General features: G+C 36.3%; 1 protein-coding gene across 1 annotated transcript; it reads left to right on the forward strand.

Moving 5' to 3' along the window:
- The first annotated feature begins 890 nt into the window (after positions 1-890).
- On the forward strand, positions 891-8,711 carry LOC127800654 (adenine phosphoribosyltransferase 1-like). The gene is made up of 6 exons (XM_052335394.1): positions 891-1,273; positions 1,391-1,501; positions 5,227-5,319; positions 6,729-6,878; positions 7,257-7,315; positions 8,274-8,711. Exons 1-6 carry the CDS (start codon positions 949-951, stop codon positions 8,325-8,327), a joined length of 792 nt encoding a protein of 263 aa, XP_052191354.1. The 5' UTR covers positions 891-948; the 3' UTR covers positions 8,328-8,711.
- Positions 8,712-13,735: the final 5,024 nt, after the last annotated feature.

Below are 13,735 nucleotides of genomic sequence, written 5' to 3' on the forward strand. Positions count from 1 at the left end.
CATACTCTTAAATTATTAATAATTATTCTAAAAAAATGATTAGCATAATTAATTTCTGTTGGCCAACTGACGAGGGCGCTATAACATTTGACAAATGATTATTTTAAAAAATGAAATAAAGAATTATACAGTATTTTTAAAAAGACTTGATCATGTAGAATCCAAAGCCATGGCATTTCAAATAGTAGAGAATAATATCATGTATTCATGGAGGATTGAGGATGGTGGATTGTGGCCGAGAGAGAGGTGATCAATATCATCGGCAAACGCGGAGCATCATCACTTTTCTACTATTTTCCCTCACTTTCTCGCATCATTCATGGGCCTTTGGTTCTGATAAAGACTTCCCCCCCTCTTTGCATGACCCATGAAAGAATATGTATGGGCGGCTGCTGCCCATGTGTGTGTGACACTCAAAACAGGAGGTCGATGAGTTTTATTTTTAAGTCATTTTAAGTTCAACTGAAGCTGAAGCTGAAGCTTCTCTCTCTTCTAGAGGTCTAGTCTAGTGGGTCTCTTCATCAAACTATCTCATATTTAAAGGTAAAATAATTAATAATATTACTACTAAAGCTTAAAAAATATTTCTAATTTTATGGATGGCACTCATAAAGGTTATCATAAATATGTATCCACTAAGCTTTTAATGTGATAAGTAGAGTTGGGGGAGTGATAAAAGAATGTATAGAAAATTGTAACACGAACCATGGATTGTTTTGTTTAAATCATCCCATATGAAAACTGTGTCTGTATCATATATAGTCCCATATAAAATTTTTATAAAAAATATATATTTATTAAAATACTGAATAATTAAATATAAGGACAAATCATCAAAAAAACGCCTTTAACTAACAGGTCAAGTAAAAGTCATCAGGCTGTCCCATTGCGCTCCCACCCAGTTCCAGTTATTTGTTTGCCCTGAAAGTTCCTCGAAAAGCAAAGCCCATGGACGCACTGGCGAGCCACTTGGCTCTCAAAATTCCGAAGGTCAGTATCGTCACAATCAGATATCAAAGGTATTTCCTCAATGGCAATTCGGTCAAATCATTTCAGCTGCCCAACTCCTCCTCCTCCTCTGCTAAACTGCTTCGACGACCAATCTCCGCCGCAACAGGCGCCGCACTACCACACAGAGATCACCGGCAAGAAGAAGAAGAAGAAGAAGTACAAGTGAGACTAGAAATGGCTGCTTCTGATCCGGAGCTCAAGGATGGCCGCATCGTCAGCATCTCATCGGCGATCCGTGTCATTCCCGATTTCCCCAAACCAGGTCTCGGAGCTATACGCATCTTGTAGATTATAGATCTACGTAGTTGCATGTATACTGTTTGCTTGTGTTTGTGATCGTGCCATAGTTTGGTGTTTGATATGAGTTTATTTCGGGCAGGGATTCTGTTTCAGGATATAACGACTTTGCTACTTGATCCAAAGGCGTTCAAGGACACTATTGATTTATTTGTTGAGAGATATAGAGGGAGAGGGATCTCTGTTGTTGCAGGTATTGATCCGCTCTTTTATACCTAGAGCTCTTAATCTCTAGTTTCTTCTGATTCTGGCATTTTTCACTGCGATGATTTTTTGTGCCTACCTGTTTGAAAAGTGCGACCAAAATGAGTCGCAGACGATATTATAGCTAACAGTACGGCAATTTGGGGCTGCGTTTAAATTGGAGAAAACACATGAGAAATGAAGAAATGAAAACTTTTATTCTTCCCTGTTTGGTTCTGAAATTGAAAGAAATGAGAGCATGAAGAAGAGAAAATAACTTTCATTCTCGCCTTCTTTTAGTTGTTATCCTATTTTTAGAATTCCTACTCGCTATTTTCTCCTTTGTTACCCTCCAAATACGTTATTTTCTTCTCAATTTCCTTTCATTTTCTTCAAACAACTACACAAAGACTCAACTTCTTTCCCTAGAATTTCTCTCTATTTTACCTTTTTCATTTTACTTCCAAAATTGAGAGAGAGAGAGAGAGAGAGAGAGAGAGACCATTCCAAGCCTTAATCTTATTAGGTGCGAATGGCTACATGAACTCCAGACCTTCAGCCATCTTTGGGAAAGAGAGAGAGAGAGGCAAAAAAGAGGAGAGAAAATGTAGGAAAGTAATTATCAGTTTTCAAGGAACTGAAGGAAAAGTAAGAAGAAAATGAGTTTCATTTATTCGATTTTAGAGAAAAGAAGAAAAAAAGCAATAGAGTAATAATTGTAACGAAAATTAGAAGGAAATCTAAACAGAGGTAATGTGAGATGAAAAATGACATTTTCTCCTTAATGACCTTTTCTTGTTCAACACCTAATGGGTGTGATAACTGCTGGTATATGAATTGCATAGAAAATAACAAATAAAGGAATAAAAGACTATGAAAAGAGAATTGCAAGAAGCAACAAGACTGATGAGGGAGAGGTGATGATCAAAGCTAAACTGATGCTTGTGAGTATGTAAGCTGAAACAAGAGTCCCTCTCCAAGTAGAGCTAACCTAAAGGCATTGAATGGACTGCTCAGGTGATGTGTCATGATGAAGTGTCATGATGAATCTTTGCCTCAAGTCTTCAAGCCTCATAATTCCAAAATTCTTGTTAGAGTATGATTTCAGGATATTCTGATTGTTAAAGCATTTGTTCTAGATTAGAGCTTGTAATATGAGGGGTATTTTATGTAATATGTTTGCTGTTATGTTTCTAGAAGGATTTTATTATTTTTCTAGGGCTGACCGAGGTTGTTGTAACTGCTCTTTGGGCAGTCGGTCAAGATGAAGTCTCCCGCCTTATTTGCTTATAAATAGAGGCCGTGGGGAAGACTTCATGGTATGCTTTCTTTGTGAGTTAGCAAGCTGTCTTGGGATAAGATTAAGCAAATAGGAAGAGAGTATATCTTTCTTGTATCAACTCTATATAGCTTTTAGGTTTTTGGGATAGGTGAGAGTTGAGTTTGAGTGCTTTGTAATCTTGTATTAACATTCAAGAAAGTGGAGAAAGTGGGGGCGAAAGCCAAGCTGGATGTAGGTCTTCTTTAAGACTGAACCAGGGTAAATTCTTGTGTGTTGTGTGTTCTTGATTGATTCTTGATATGTTTTCTGGTTGCTGGTCATTTGCGAATTAAGGAGAGATTTCGTTTGAGTATTTTGAGTGATCCTATAAGGGTGAGATCTCGGTTAACAATTTGGTATTAGAGCTGGTCACCTCTGGATTGGATCAACGCCTCAAGAATCTCAAGTCACAGAAGGCAATCTTAGGAAAATCAAGAAATGGCGCCGATTGCCTCTCGGTCAGATATTGACAAGTTTGATCGGAGCAATGATTTCGGCCTATGGAGGATCAAGATGGAGGCACTACTTTGCAGTCTCGGACTGGAAGATGCGCTGGAACAAGAAGAAGCAGAAAAGGGAGAATCAATTGAGAAAGAACTCCAAGCCCTAACCGCAGAACAGAGTGAGGCGCGGGTGCAAATTAAGAAGAAGGCCTATAGCCTTCTTATTTTGAGCCTTGGAGATAAAGTGCTCAGGGAGGTATCTAGGCTGAAGTCTGTGGCAGAAGTTTGGAAGAAGTTGGAGGATCTATACCTAAAGAAGACCCTCTCCAGCCGGTTATTTCTCAAAGCCAAGTTTTTAATTTCAAGATGCATGAAAACCAGAAACTCCAGGATCATTTAGATGACTTTAATAAGCTATGTTTAGACCTAGAGAACATAGATGTTAAGTATGAAGAAGACGACAAAGCCTTAGTTCTCCTATATTCTTTACCCAAGTCCTATGAGAATTTTGTAGATATCCTTCAGCATGGTAGGGATAAACTATCTTTAGAAGATGTTATAGGGGCCTTAAACTCTAAAGATTTGAGGATAAAAATGGACAGCAAATCATCTCCAGCAGATGCATTAACTGCAAGGTCTAGAAATCCTAAGAAAGACTCTAAGAACAAAGGTAAATCAAGATCTAAATCTAAGAATGGAAAAGGGCCGATTAAGTGTTATTATTGTCAACAAGAAGATCACATTAAGAGGCATTGTCCTAAGAGGATGAAGGACTACGCCGAAAAGGAAAAATCTGAAGGTGGGGTAAATATATGTGATACCGGTTATGATAGTGCTGATGCACTAACTGTTAGTGACAATTATGACAGCCAAGATTGGGTCTTGGACTCAGGCTGCTCTTTCCATATGACTCCTAGAAAGCAATGGATCCAAAATTTCAAGGAAATTAATGGGGGAAAGGTTCTGTTAGGAAATGATTTTGAATGTAAGGTCCAAGGGGTAGGAGATGTAAAATTAAAGATGCATGATGGGACTCATAAAACTCTCACTGCAGTAAGGTATGTCCTAGAACTTAAGAGAAACTTGGTTTCTCTTGGGGAATTGGATAGATGTGGATATAAATACAAGGGTGAGGGTGGAGAAAATTCAATCTGTTTTAATGATGAAAATATTAAAAAATTAGCTCTGATTCATAGACCAAATGGCATCTTAATGGTGAATCAGTGCTAATTTTTTAATATTTTTATCATTAAAACAGATTGAATTTTATCCATATTTTACATTTTCAAATATTTACTACGTTTTAGATGTTATGTTCATAAATGTTGCTAAAAAATAAAAAAATAATTTTAATTTGACATACCCCTTCTGTGTCCATGTTTTTCTTCTTTCCAAATTTCCGTATCCTTGCTGAATCTGTGATCTTATTCTTTCTAAATTGCTATATCTCTCATCCATATACAATTCTGTATGCTTTTTTAGTCACTGAGATCTGCTCAGCTGCTCATATCCTAGAAGATTCAATACTTTGAGTCAGCCTTTGTGTAAACTTAAATCTGCACATTTGTGAGCTTTAGATGGTTACTTGAGTGTCTTTGTCAAAAGAGGTAGAGGACAACCGAGAAAAACGTTTATAAAGGCCTTAAAATGAAAAAGTCATAGATAGAAATGATTGGTGAGCTAGAATTCATTTAACCGATCCCACATAGTAGGATTAATTGTTGTTTTGTTGTTGTAGATGGTTACTTGAATCATTCTATTGAATTCAATTTCCTGAGACATACAAGCCATATGTTAAAAGCATTTAACCATGTAAGATATAGCACTTCTCTGTGCATGATCTATCATGGTTTTACTTTTTTTTTCCTTTCTGGCTATTACGTTTTTTATCGCTTCATTTTTTCATTTTATTTACAGTAAAACTATTCTTGTAAACATGTAAGATATATTGATCTTGAAGACATTATCCAGGTATTGAAGCAAGAGGTTTTATATTTGGGCCTCCTATTGCACTTGCCATTGGGGCAAAATTTGTCCCTTTGAGAAAGCCCAAGAAGTTACCAGGTACATCTTCTGCACCGATCTTCTGTTCTATACACAAACTGAATAGTTTTTCTCTGATGGTCTTGGATGGTCAAAAACCCTTGGTTAGTACTGCACAATTGCAGTTTGAGATCACAAGACATATTACTCCCTGAAAATACAGTACACCATAAAATTTGCTTCATTGTCAAGATAGTTAAGTATTTCCCATTTGTCTATAATGGTGGATCAGTACTGATCCCATATGCTGTTTCTGTTGCATGGCATCAGCTCGGGTTCTCAGCTCAGTGCAATGACAAAGCTGTATCTCTGTACCATTATTTATGTTCATATTTGCTTCACTAAGTTCAGCTATGGTACTTAAATCCTGTTGATCTATCAAATTGATCTTTAGATTTTAATGTATTAATGTGTAATAAGCTCCCAATTAACCCCTCTTAAAACTAAAACAAATATAAAAATGAGGATACACGAATAAGGTTTATTTGAAAATTTATTAAAACAAGTTTGTAAATGAGGTTAAGTGGGGCGCCATTTACATCCCTAACTGTGTGAATACTTTTGCCAGTGTTTAGTGATGCAGATTTGAAACTTACCTATTTTTTTTTTTAAATATACTGCATTCATTGTAACAGCACTTAAAATTTCATTCCTTTAATCATCCAGCCTTGCTAGATTTTGTATAGTTCCTTTAATCATCCAAGGATCAAACTGTATCTTATTAGCCTGTCTGGTTCCAATACTCTTTTTTATTTGATGCATTTGATATTGGGCCTATTTCAGGTGATGCTTTTATTTTGTTCAAATTGAGATTTGTTAGCGGACAGCACACCTTTTAGTCCTAAACTGACCACCATAAGTTGACCAAGGTTTTTGTTTCATGTACTTTAGTTGAGCATTTTGTTCTGGTCTTCAGACAAATGTTGGTCCAAATTGTCTTGAAAGACTTGCATGGACATCATGAATAGTTTTTTCAACCTTCTGCTTTCTTTCAAAAGTAGCCCATAGCCAATTCAATAGTTCCACCAGATATATCATACCTATCAGTATAACCCAGCAAGTGTAAGTTTTCTAACCATATTTATCGTTATATTGTCTTATAAGTTTATATTTTGTTATTGCCTTTTTCTGTGGTTATGTTTTCTTGTAATGTCTTGCTTCCAGCAGAAAATATTATTTATGTCTAAGGTAAGACCATGGATCTTTTTGTTTTTTTTCCCTTTTAGTTTGCAAGGTGTTGCAAAACAGCATATATAATTTCATTGATGATGGATATGGACTACCCCCTTTCATGGTTCAATCTTCAGTGAAGTTTCTGTCAGATCTGTTTGGTTTTTTATTTTTTATTTGCTGCTGACTGCTGGAATGTATGGTGTTCCTCAGACGTTTTAGGTTTTGCACAACTCTTGATTATTTGATTGCTTTCTCAGGTGAAGTTATCTCAGAAGAATATTCTTTGGAATATGGAACAGATAAAATTGAGATGCATGTTGGGGCTGTACAAGCAGGGGAGAGTGCCCTAGTAATAGATGATCTTATTGCAACTGGGGGTACATTATGTGCTGCCATCAGGCTACTTGGTATTGTGTTACTTTTTGATTGCTTCTGTTGTTATGCCTAAATGCCTGTTCTCTTATTTTTACCCTAAGTCCTAAAGGAGCAGTGTGCGGGCACCTCTAATCAGATTTTAGACCCCTCTGCTCCCTATGGTTTCCTTCTACTTGAAGAAGGAAGATGAAATGCCTGCATCTTGATTAACAAACCATTTGGACAAAAACTCTGCTTCAAGTCTACTTCTGGTGGTCAGAGATGTGTCTAAGCTTGAAGAAAATTTCAATCTACAATTTTTAGACTGTCTATTGAAAAGGAGCAGGATAAGGAAAACATGTTGATTGGATTATTTCTTGCTTTATATGTCATTGAAGTCTGCTGTCACTCAAGGTTAGTTTTTCATGCAGAGCGTGTTGGTGTTCATGTGGTGGAGTGCGCTTGTGTTATTGAATTGCCAGAGCTAAAGGTATGTATTGCTTCAATTCTTTTATATATATGTATATATATTTGCTCCAAATTTCAAATAATGCTATGTTTCCAAGCTTAACAACCACAGACGGTTCTAACAATTATAAATGCTGTACTGTGTTAGATAGGAACACTTATTAGACATTTCTAAATACATGCACTACACTTATCCAAACTTGTCCAATTGGTCTCTTAACTATTTATTACTAGACTTCTGGAGGACCTCCCTTGTCAACTACGGTATCTTGCATTAAAAGGATAAGTTAAGAATCAATTAAAAATAGTAAATATGTAGATTTACAATGATAATTTCTCCCTCTTCCTAACTTTTTAATTTAAGAATTTTGAATTTTGAATTTCAATTTTTTTTTTTTGTGTGGCTAAACCACAACTTTTGATAATATATATTATAACTTTTTGATTTCTAAACTTTTTAATTTGTAGAACGTAAGTTACTTCTATGCTTTGGATATATGATATATAAGGTATAATTTGACATGTCCCTGCGTATCATGCTTGCCAAAAACTTCTTGAAAATTACCATGTTACCAGTTCATGTGGCGTCCCTGTCCCATCGTCGTATTGGTGCTTCCTGTATCCCAATTATGTTTCTGCCAAATTGTTAGACAACTGGATCTTGTTATGGGAAAGTGGATATAGAACCACGAATTATAGAAAATCTTGGAAGTTTTGAAGTGCAGACTTCAGAAATGAGTTTATTTTGTAATTTCAACATAAATTCTCATGTTTGAGAGGAATAAAGAATCTCATTAACATCACCTTTACCAAGCCTTTAAAAAACGGGTTAACAGTGACAGTTTGAAAACTTTTTGACATCATCTTGGGGGGTACTCTATTGAACTGAAACCACGGTTGCATAAACTGTACCATTCTTTTGCTTCTTATTCTTTAGAATCTTTACTTACTGTTGGTGTGGACTTTTTGTTTCATATCAGGGTCGGGAGCGGCTAGGAGACAAACCCCTGTTTGTCCTTGTAACCTCAACTTGACCTGAGATTCTGTTGTAATCTGCATGTTTTGCTCAAGTTTGTAACCTACTGGGTCTTAAAGCTGAAAAAAGGAGACCAGAAAGGGCAAGAGAAGTTTGGTTGGAAATAAAGGTGTTTTCTCATTTGGCGATAGCTGAAAGCCGTAGCTGCGATATGTAAGTGGGTTAATCTCAAAACTTTGGCGAGAGCAGAGGATGGTTCCTGAAATCCTGCTCTGTTGTGCAATTGACTGCAATTGGAATATTGTACCCAGATTGAGACATGTCTTTCTATTTTTTTTTTTCCTTTTCCTGTTTCTTTTGAGAAGGTTCAAGGTGGCACTCATATATATATATATATGTATATCTACATATGGAAAAGTACTATTTGGTTGTGATTTTAAAACTTTTTTTTATATTGAAATCATTTGATGGTTGACACAAAACTTGTGAAAAATAATTCAAGTTTTTAAAATTATTTTTAATTCTTTCTGAGATATAAAAGTCTTTATTGGATGGGAAACAACACTTAAAAGAGTTGAAGTGTTAATGGCAGTCGGTTGATGGAGTCCACTGGATCTGGTCACAAGTTTTGGGACTTGAACTAACTGATTGTCAGATATCTAGCCTACCTAACTGGGTCGACCTTCAGTCAACTTGGAGGAATCATTCAAATTAGTACTGAATTCTAATTTTGGCAATCCACCTCATAGTTGATTTGTGCATATGACAGCTGATGATAAGGAGCACATTTTTGGAATGAATGCTAGAAGAACTGCAACGGGGTAATGAAAAAGCCACATCTACGTCTACGAGGGGTCTCAGAACTAATTATAGAAAGTTCGAGTGAAAATTATGAAACAGAGATAAGCTAAGTTTTAGTTTTTTTTTTAGATTACGCCCTATTACTGACGTCCTCAGCCACCTTGTCCCTAGAGTTACATTGAGGAGATAAATCGAGAGATGTGCCCAAGTGATCAGGGTGGTAGACCTAAACACTACTAATATCACTCCTAAGGTCTTCCCCCAGAAAAAAATATTTTACTTTCCCCAAAAATCAAACCCACACTAAGAATATCCAGACAAACTTTTCAGCCTACTCTTTACCACTTGACTTAGTATAAGGAGGGAGCCACCTTATACTAAAAATTTACTTTTTATTTATATATTTTTAAATATATCATATAAGAGAATGTTGTGATGTCTTCATTAGCTTAAGCTTTATAAGTCACTCATGTTAGACTAACGTTTTTTATTGGTTAGTAATAAAATGAATACACTTCTTGTGTAGTTACTGTGGATCAGATTCAGATTTATCTTCCTTACTAAAATTGTGGGATCAAGCTGCGGGGGCTCTCACAAGGGAAGGCATTCCAAGTAATAAAATGAATATATTTATCATAATAAAATAATATATTTAAAGTTCTTATGAAGTAGCATAAAGTCCAGTTTTTATTTTGCTTTTTAAAAAAATATTTTAAAAAGGATAATTTTATCTAAAAAATTAAATTAACTTTAGTAGCATTTGAGAATGTTAGTTTCCTAAGACTCAAGGTAGCAACAACACTCCTATACATAACAAATAATTGCCAATGATAAATTTTCAGGGTAAACTCATATTTTTGTTCATGTACTTTTATATTTTTTTCGTATTGTCATTCAAATATTTTGTTATTTCGATTATACTTTTAAATTATGCATTTTCGAGTCAATTATACACCTCGTCGAAAATGAGTGGAAGCATGCAATACATGCGTGCTGAAATGCCCAAATATCCCTCCATCCTCTACAACCTTTGAATATCGCCAATCGCTATTAGCCCTCGTATTTTCCGTTGACTTCTTCTTTAGTCCTAGTTAGTGGTGCTATGACTATCCTACCACCTATCTCCTACCGTCACAATCAATTTATTTTTCAGTCCTAGTTGGCAGTGTTTGTCGACAATCACCAATCAACGTCGATTGAAGAAGTCAATGAAACCCAGGCCAAATTAAAGAAATCAATAGTCATTGTGACTGAAGAAATTGATAGTCACAATTGCCGTTGACTTCTTCTTTAGGACCACCAACGAATAGATAGTAAAAGGCATCGTTGTCATCTTCTCCAATCATAGTCTTCCTAGTTGTCGGTGCCTCTAATTGTCTGTCTTTTTCTTCAATTGTAGCAACCTACCGTCCATTCGACTAGTTTGTCTTTCCCTAGTGATGGCTCTTTCATCTCTTTGCCTTTTGTCATCGTCGACGTTGACCTTTGCACCTTTTGCCACTGCCGACACCTTTTTATCGTTGATTGCCCTTCACCATAGCCCACAATCATCTTTATCTTCTGCCATAGCTATTGACCTACACCTTCTCATTCATTCTTAGTACTTGATGTTGACCACCTCTCTTGCCTTATCGTTGGCTACTTCTTATCCTACCACATTATGTAATACCACATGTTCGTATGAAGTTGCCACGTAATTTCGATGAGTTTAGGATACCGAAAAATTGACTTAATAGCAGTTATTAGTACCGAATCGGCTGCAGGGAATGCCTCGGAGTGAAAGTTAGAATTAAACTTATATGACACACACCAAGAAGGGGGGTGAATTGGATATTTTAAAAATCTTTGATAGAACTTTGAAATCCTTTTGATGGAAAATTCGATGCAAGTGAGGATTATTGAATTGCTTGAAATAATAAATGAAATAAAACCACAAGCACAAGAGAAGAACACAAAGGATTTATAGTGGTTCGGCTTAACCCAAGCCTAATCCACTACCTTAGCTCCTCACTAAGGATTTTTCAAACCATCCACTAAAACCCCCTACTTAAACCAAGTAGGTCCTCTAGTCCAAGACTAGGAATTACAACCTCTTGCTTATACAAGCAAGCCCTCTAGCACCTAGCTAGGAATTACAACCACTTGCTTCAACGAGCAAGTCTTCTAGCACAAAGCTAGGAAAATAAGAACGATATAAATGAAAGAGAGAAGCTAAGAGTTAACACTCTTAGTTACAAGTTCTCTCACAATGAAAACAGGCTTAATAATAAATTTACAATGATAGAACAACAAAGCCTTGGATAGAAAATACAATAGTGAAAGCGCAAAGATTGTAAGCTTCGAGTAAAAATGATTTTAACTCTTTAGATCAACTCGTTCCCGTCCATTAGTCTTCTCTTGATCATCCATGACTTGTATTTGTAGGCTTCCCAAAAGATTGAAGAGAAATGTAGCCGTTTGTGACCGTTGGAGTTGAAAAACTAGCCGTTGGAAGCTTTCTGTAAAAGATATAGTCGACAGAAGAAAATGCATAGTTGACTATTTTTACAAATAAAACAAAACATAGTCGACAGACAAAAACTCATAGTCGACTATCCTTTTGAAAACATTGAAAACTTAACAAAACCTCATTTTGATTCTTTTGAAAGCAAGTTGGGATTATCAAAAATATATTTTGAAATAAAACCTCACTCAACCATACTCAATATTTCTTCCATAGGATTTCATACCTTGCTTCAAAATTCATATATTACAAATTTGTTTTCTCATTTATATAATCCATAGAGATTGATTTTCATATAGTCATTATCAAAACCATTTTACTAAGAATAAAATATCAAAATTGTCTAAGGAAAATTATGTGATTTTGATGAGTATTCCGAGATAGGATTTATGGTATCGAAAGAAATCGAATCGGGAATAGTTTTCAGTACAACTAAAATACAGTTGCCATTTAGGCTATAAAATCGAATTGTTGTAGGAGACTCCCGAAAAATTAACGGAACCCTAGAGGGGCTCCAGTTTTGGGTAATGAGCAACCCTTCAGTGATTTCTAGATGACACCACAACCCGGTGAGGACACTGGGGCGAAATCGTCTTTTTAACTAAGTTTCGAAATTATTAATTTTATGTTTTCTGTATTAAAATGTAATTTAATTCAGTGTTTGAGGATATTATTGCAATTAGAGAATTATTCTAGTGAGATTAAGAAGAAAATTGAGGTTTATACGTATTTTCCTTTAATAATAAATTAGTATAATATATAATTATATATTTATATGCGTGTAGTGGCACGTAATGGCCACACCCCCTGCAATTTCAAATCCCATGCCATACTCTGCAAACCCATAGCAGCAAGTGAAGTGATTCTCACGCCAAGAGGGTTTTGCACGCAAGGAAGTATGGGCAAAAGTGGTGAGTGGAGGGTGGAATTTGGCTATAAAATGGGAGGAGATGTGGGCAAATGGAAGCAAGGAGAAATGGCAGCGAGCGTGGGCGAGCAAGGCAGAGAGAGAGAGAGAGAGAGAAAGAGAGGAGATCATGAGGGAGAGGTCAGCCGAGGCAATGGTGCGCTGAGTGGCGGAGCAAACCGCCACAACAAGTAGCGAGCGGCCATAACCGCGAGCTCCCAAGGTTGCGGGCGGCCATGGCCGCACGAGCAGCAACCAGTCGAGGGCCGAAGATCGAAGGCGGTTGCGGTCAGCTACCGGCGAAGCTGTGCAGGCAGCGGGGGCGACCGGGGAGGCGCGCGGTGACGACTGGCGGGAGGGCCGGGTGCTGGCAGCCGCAAGCGCTGTGTGCGTGGAGGGTGCTGGTTCGGCAATGGAGAAAGGAAGAAAAAGAAGAAGAAGAAGAAGAAATGAGAGGAAGAAGAAGAGAAGAGAAGGAAGAAGAAGAAGAAGAAGAAAGGAAGAAAAAAAAAAAAAAAGAGAAGAAGAAGATGGAGTTCCAAGTCGCGTAGGAGGGAGGAGGAGGATGAAGAAAGGGAGAAAAAAAGAAAAAGAAAAGTAAAGAAAAAGAAATAAAAGAAAAGGAAAAATAAATGGAAAAATGTCGAAAAAATCCCAAAAGATAGGAAATTATATTTTGGTAATATCCCGGAGATTTTGGCGAGAAAAATGGTCTGGACACGCATTTCAAGGATAGAGCATGCATACCGAGGAAGTCAGAGATACTAAGCTAAGGTAAGTAAAATTTTCTAGAAAATTCCAAAAATTCAAGAATATTATTTTATGAATTTTCGTAGAAGAATATTTGAGAAAATATTTTAGAAATATTTAATCTAGATTTATAGAGGAAAAATAGGAAGAAATAGAGAGAAAATTATAGAAAATGTCCGAAATTATGGAAAATAGATTTTAATGTTTATTTAAATAATTATGGTAATTAGGATACTTTGAGGCTAAAGTTGAAGAGATTCATGCAAATTTTGAGATTGGCACGCAAATCGAGACAAGGCACGGATATCGAGGTAGCCCGATAAGTTTGAGAAGGTAAGTGGTACTCCCCAATTAAAATTAGTTTTATGGAAAATGGTTGGGTTGTAAGTGATTTATGTTCCTCGAAAATGTTTCCATCATATTGACATGTCCTGATATGTATTCATCACGTAGATTGCATACATGACATGACTATGAAATGCATAAATACACGTTGATATCATTG

Source organism: Diospyros lotus, chromosome 4, assembly GCF_014633365.1.
Source record: "Diospyros lotus cultivar Yz01 chromosome 4, ASM1463336v1, whole genome shotgun sequence".
In the NCBI taxonomy this organism is placed as follows: domain Eukaryota; kingdom Viridiplantae; phylum Streptophyta; class Magnoliopsida; order Ericales; family Ebenaceae; genus Diospyros; species Diospyros lotus.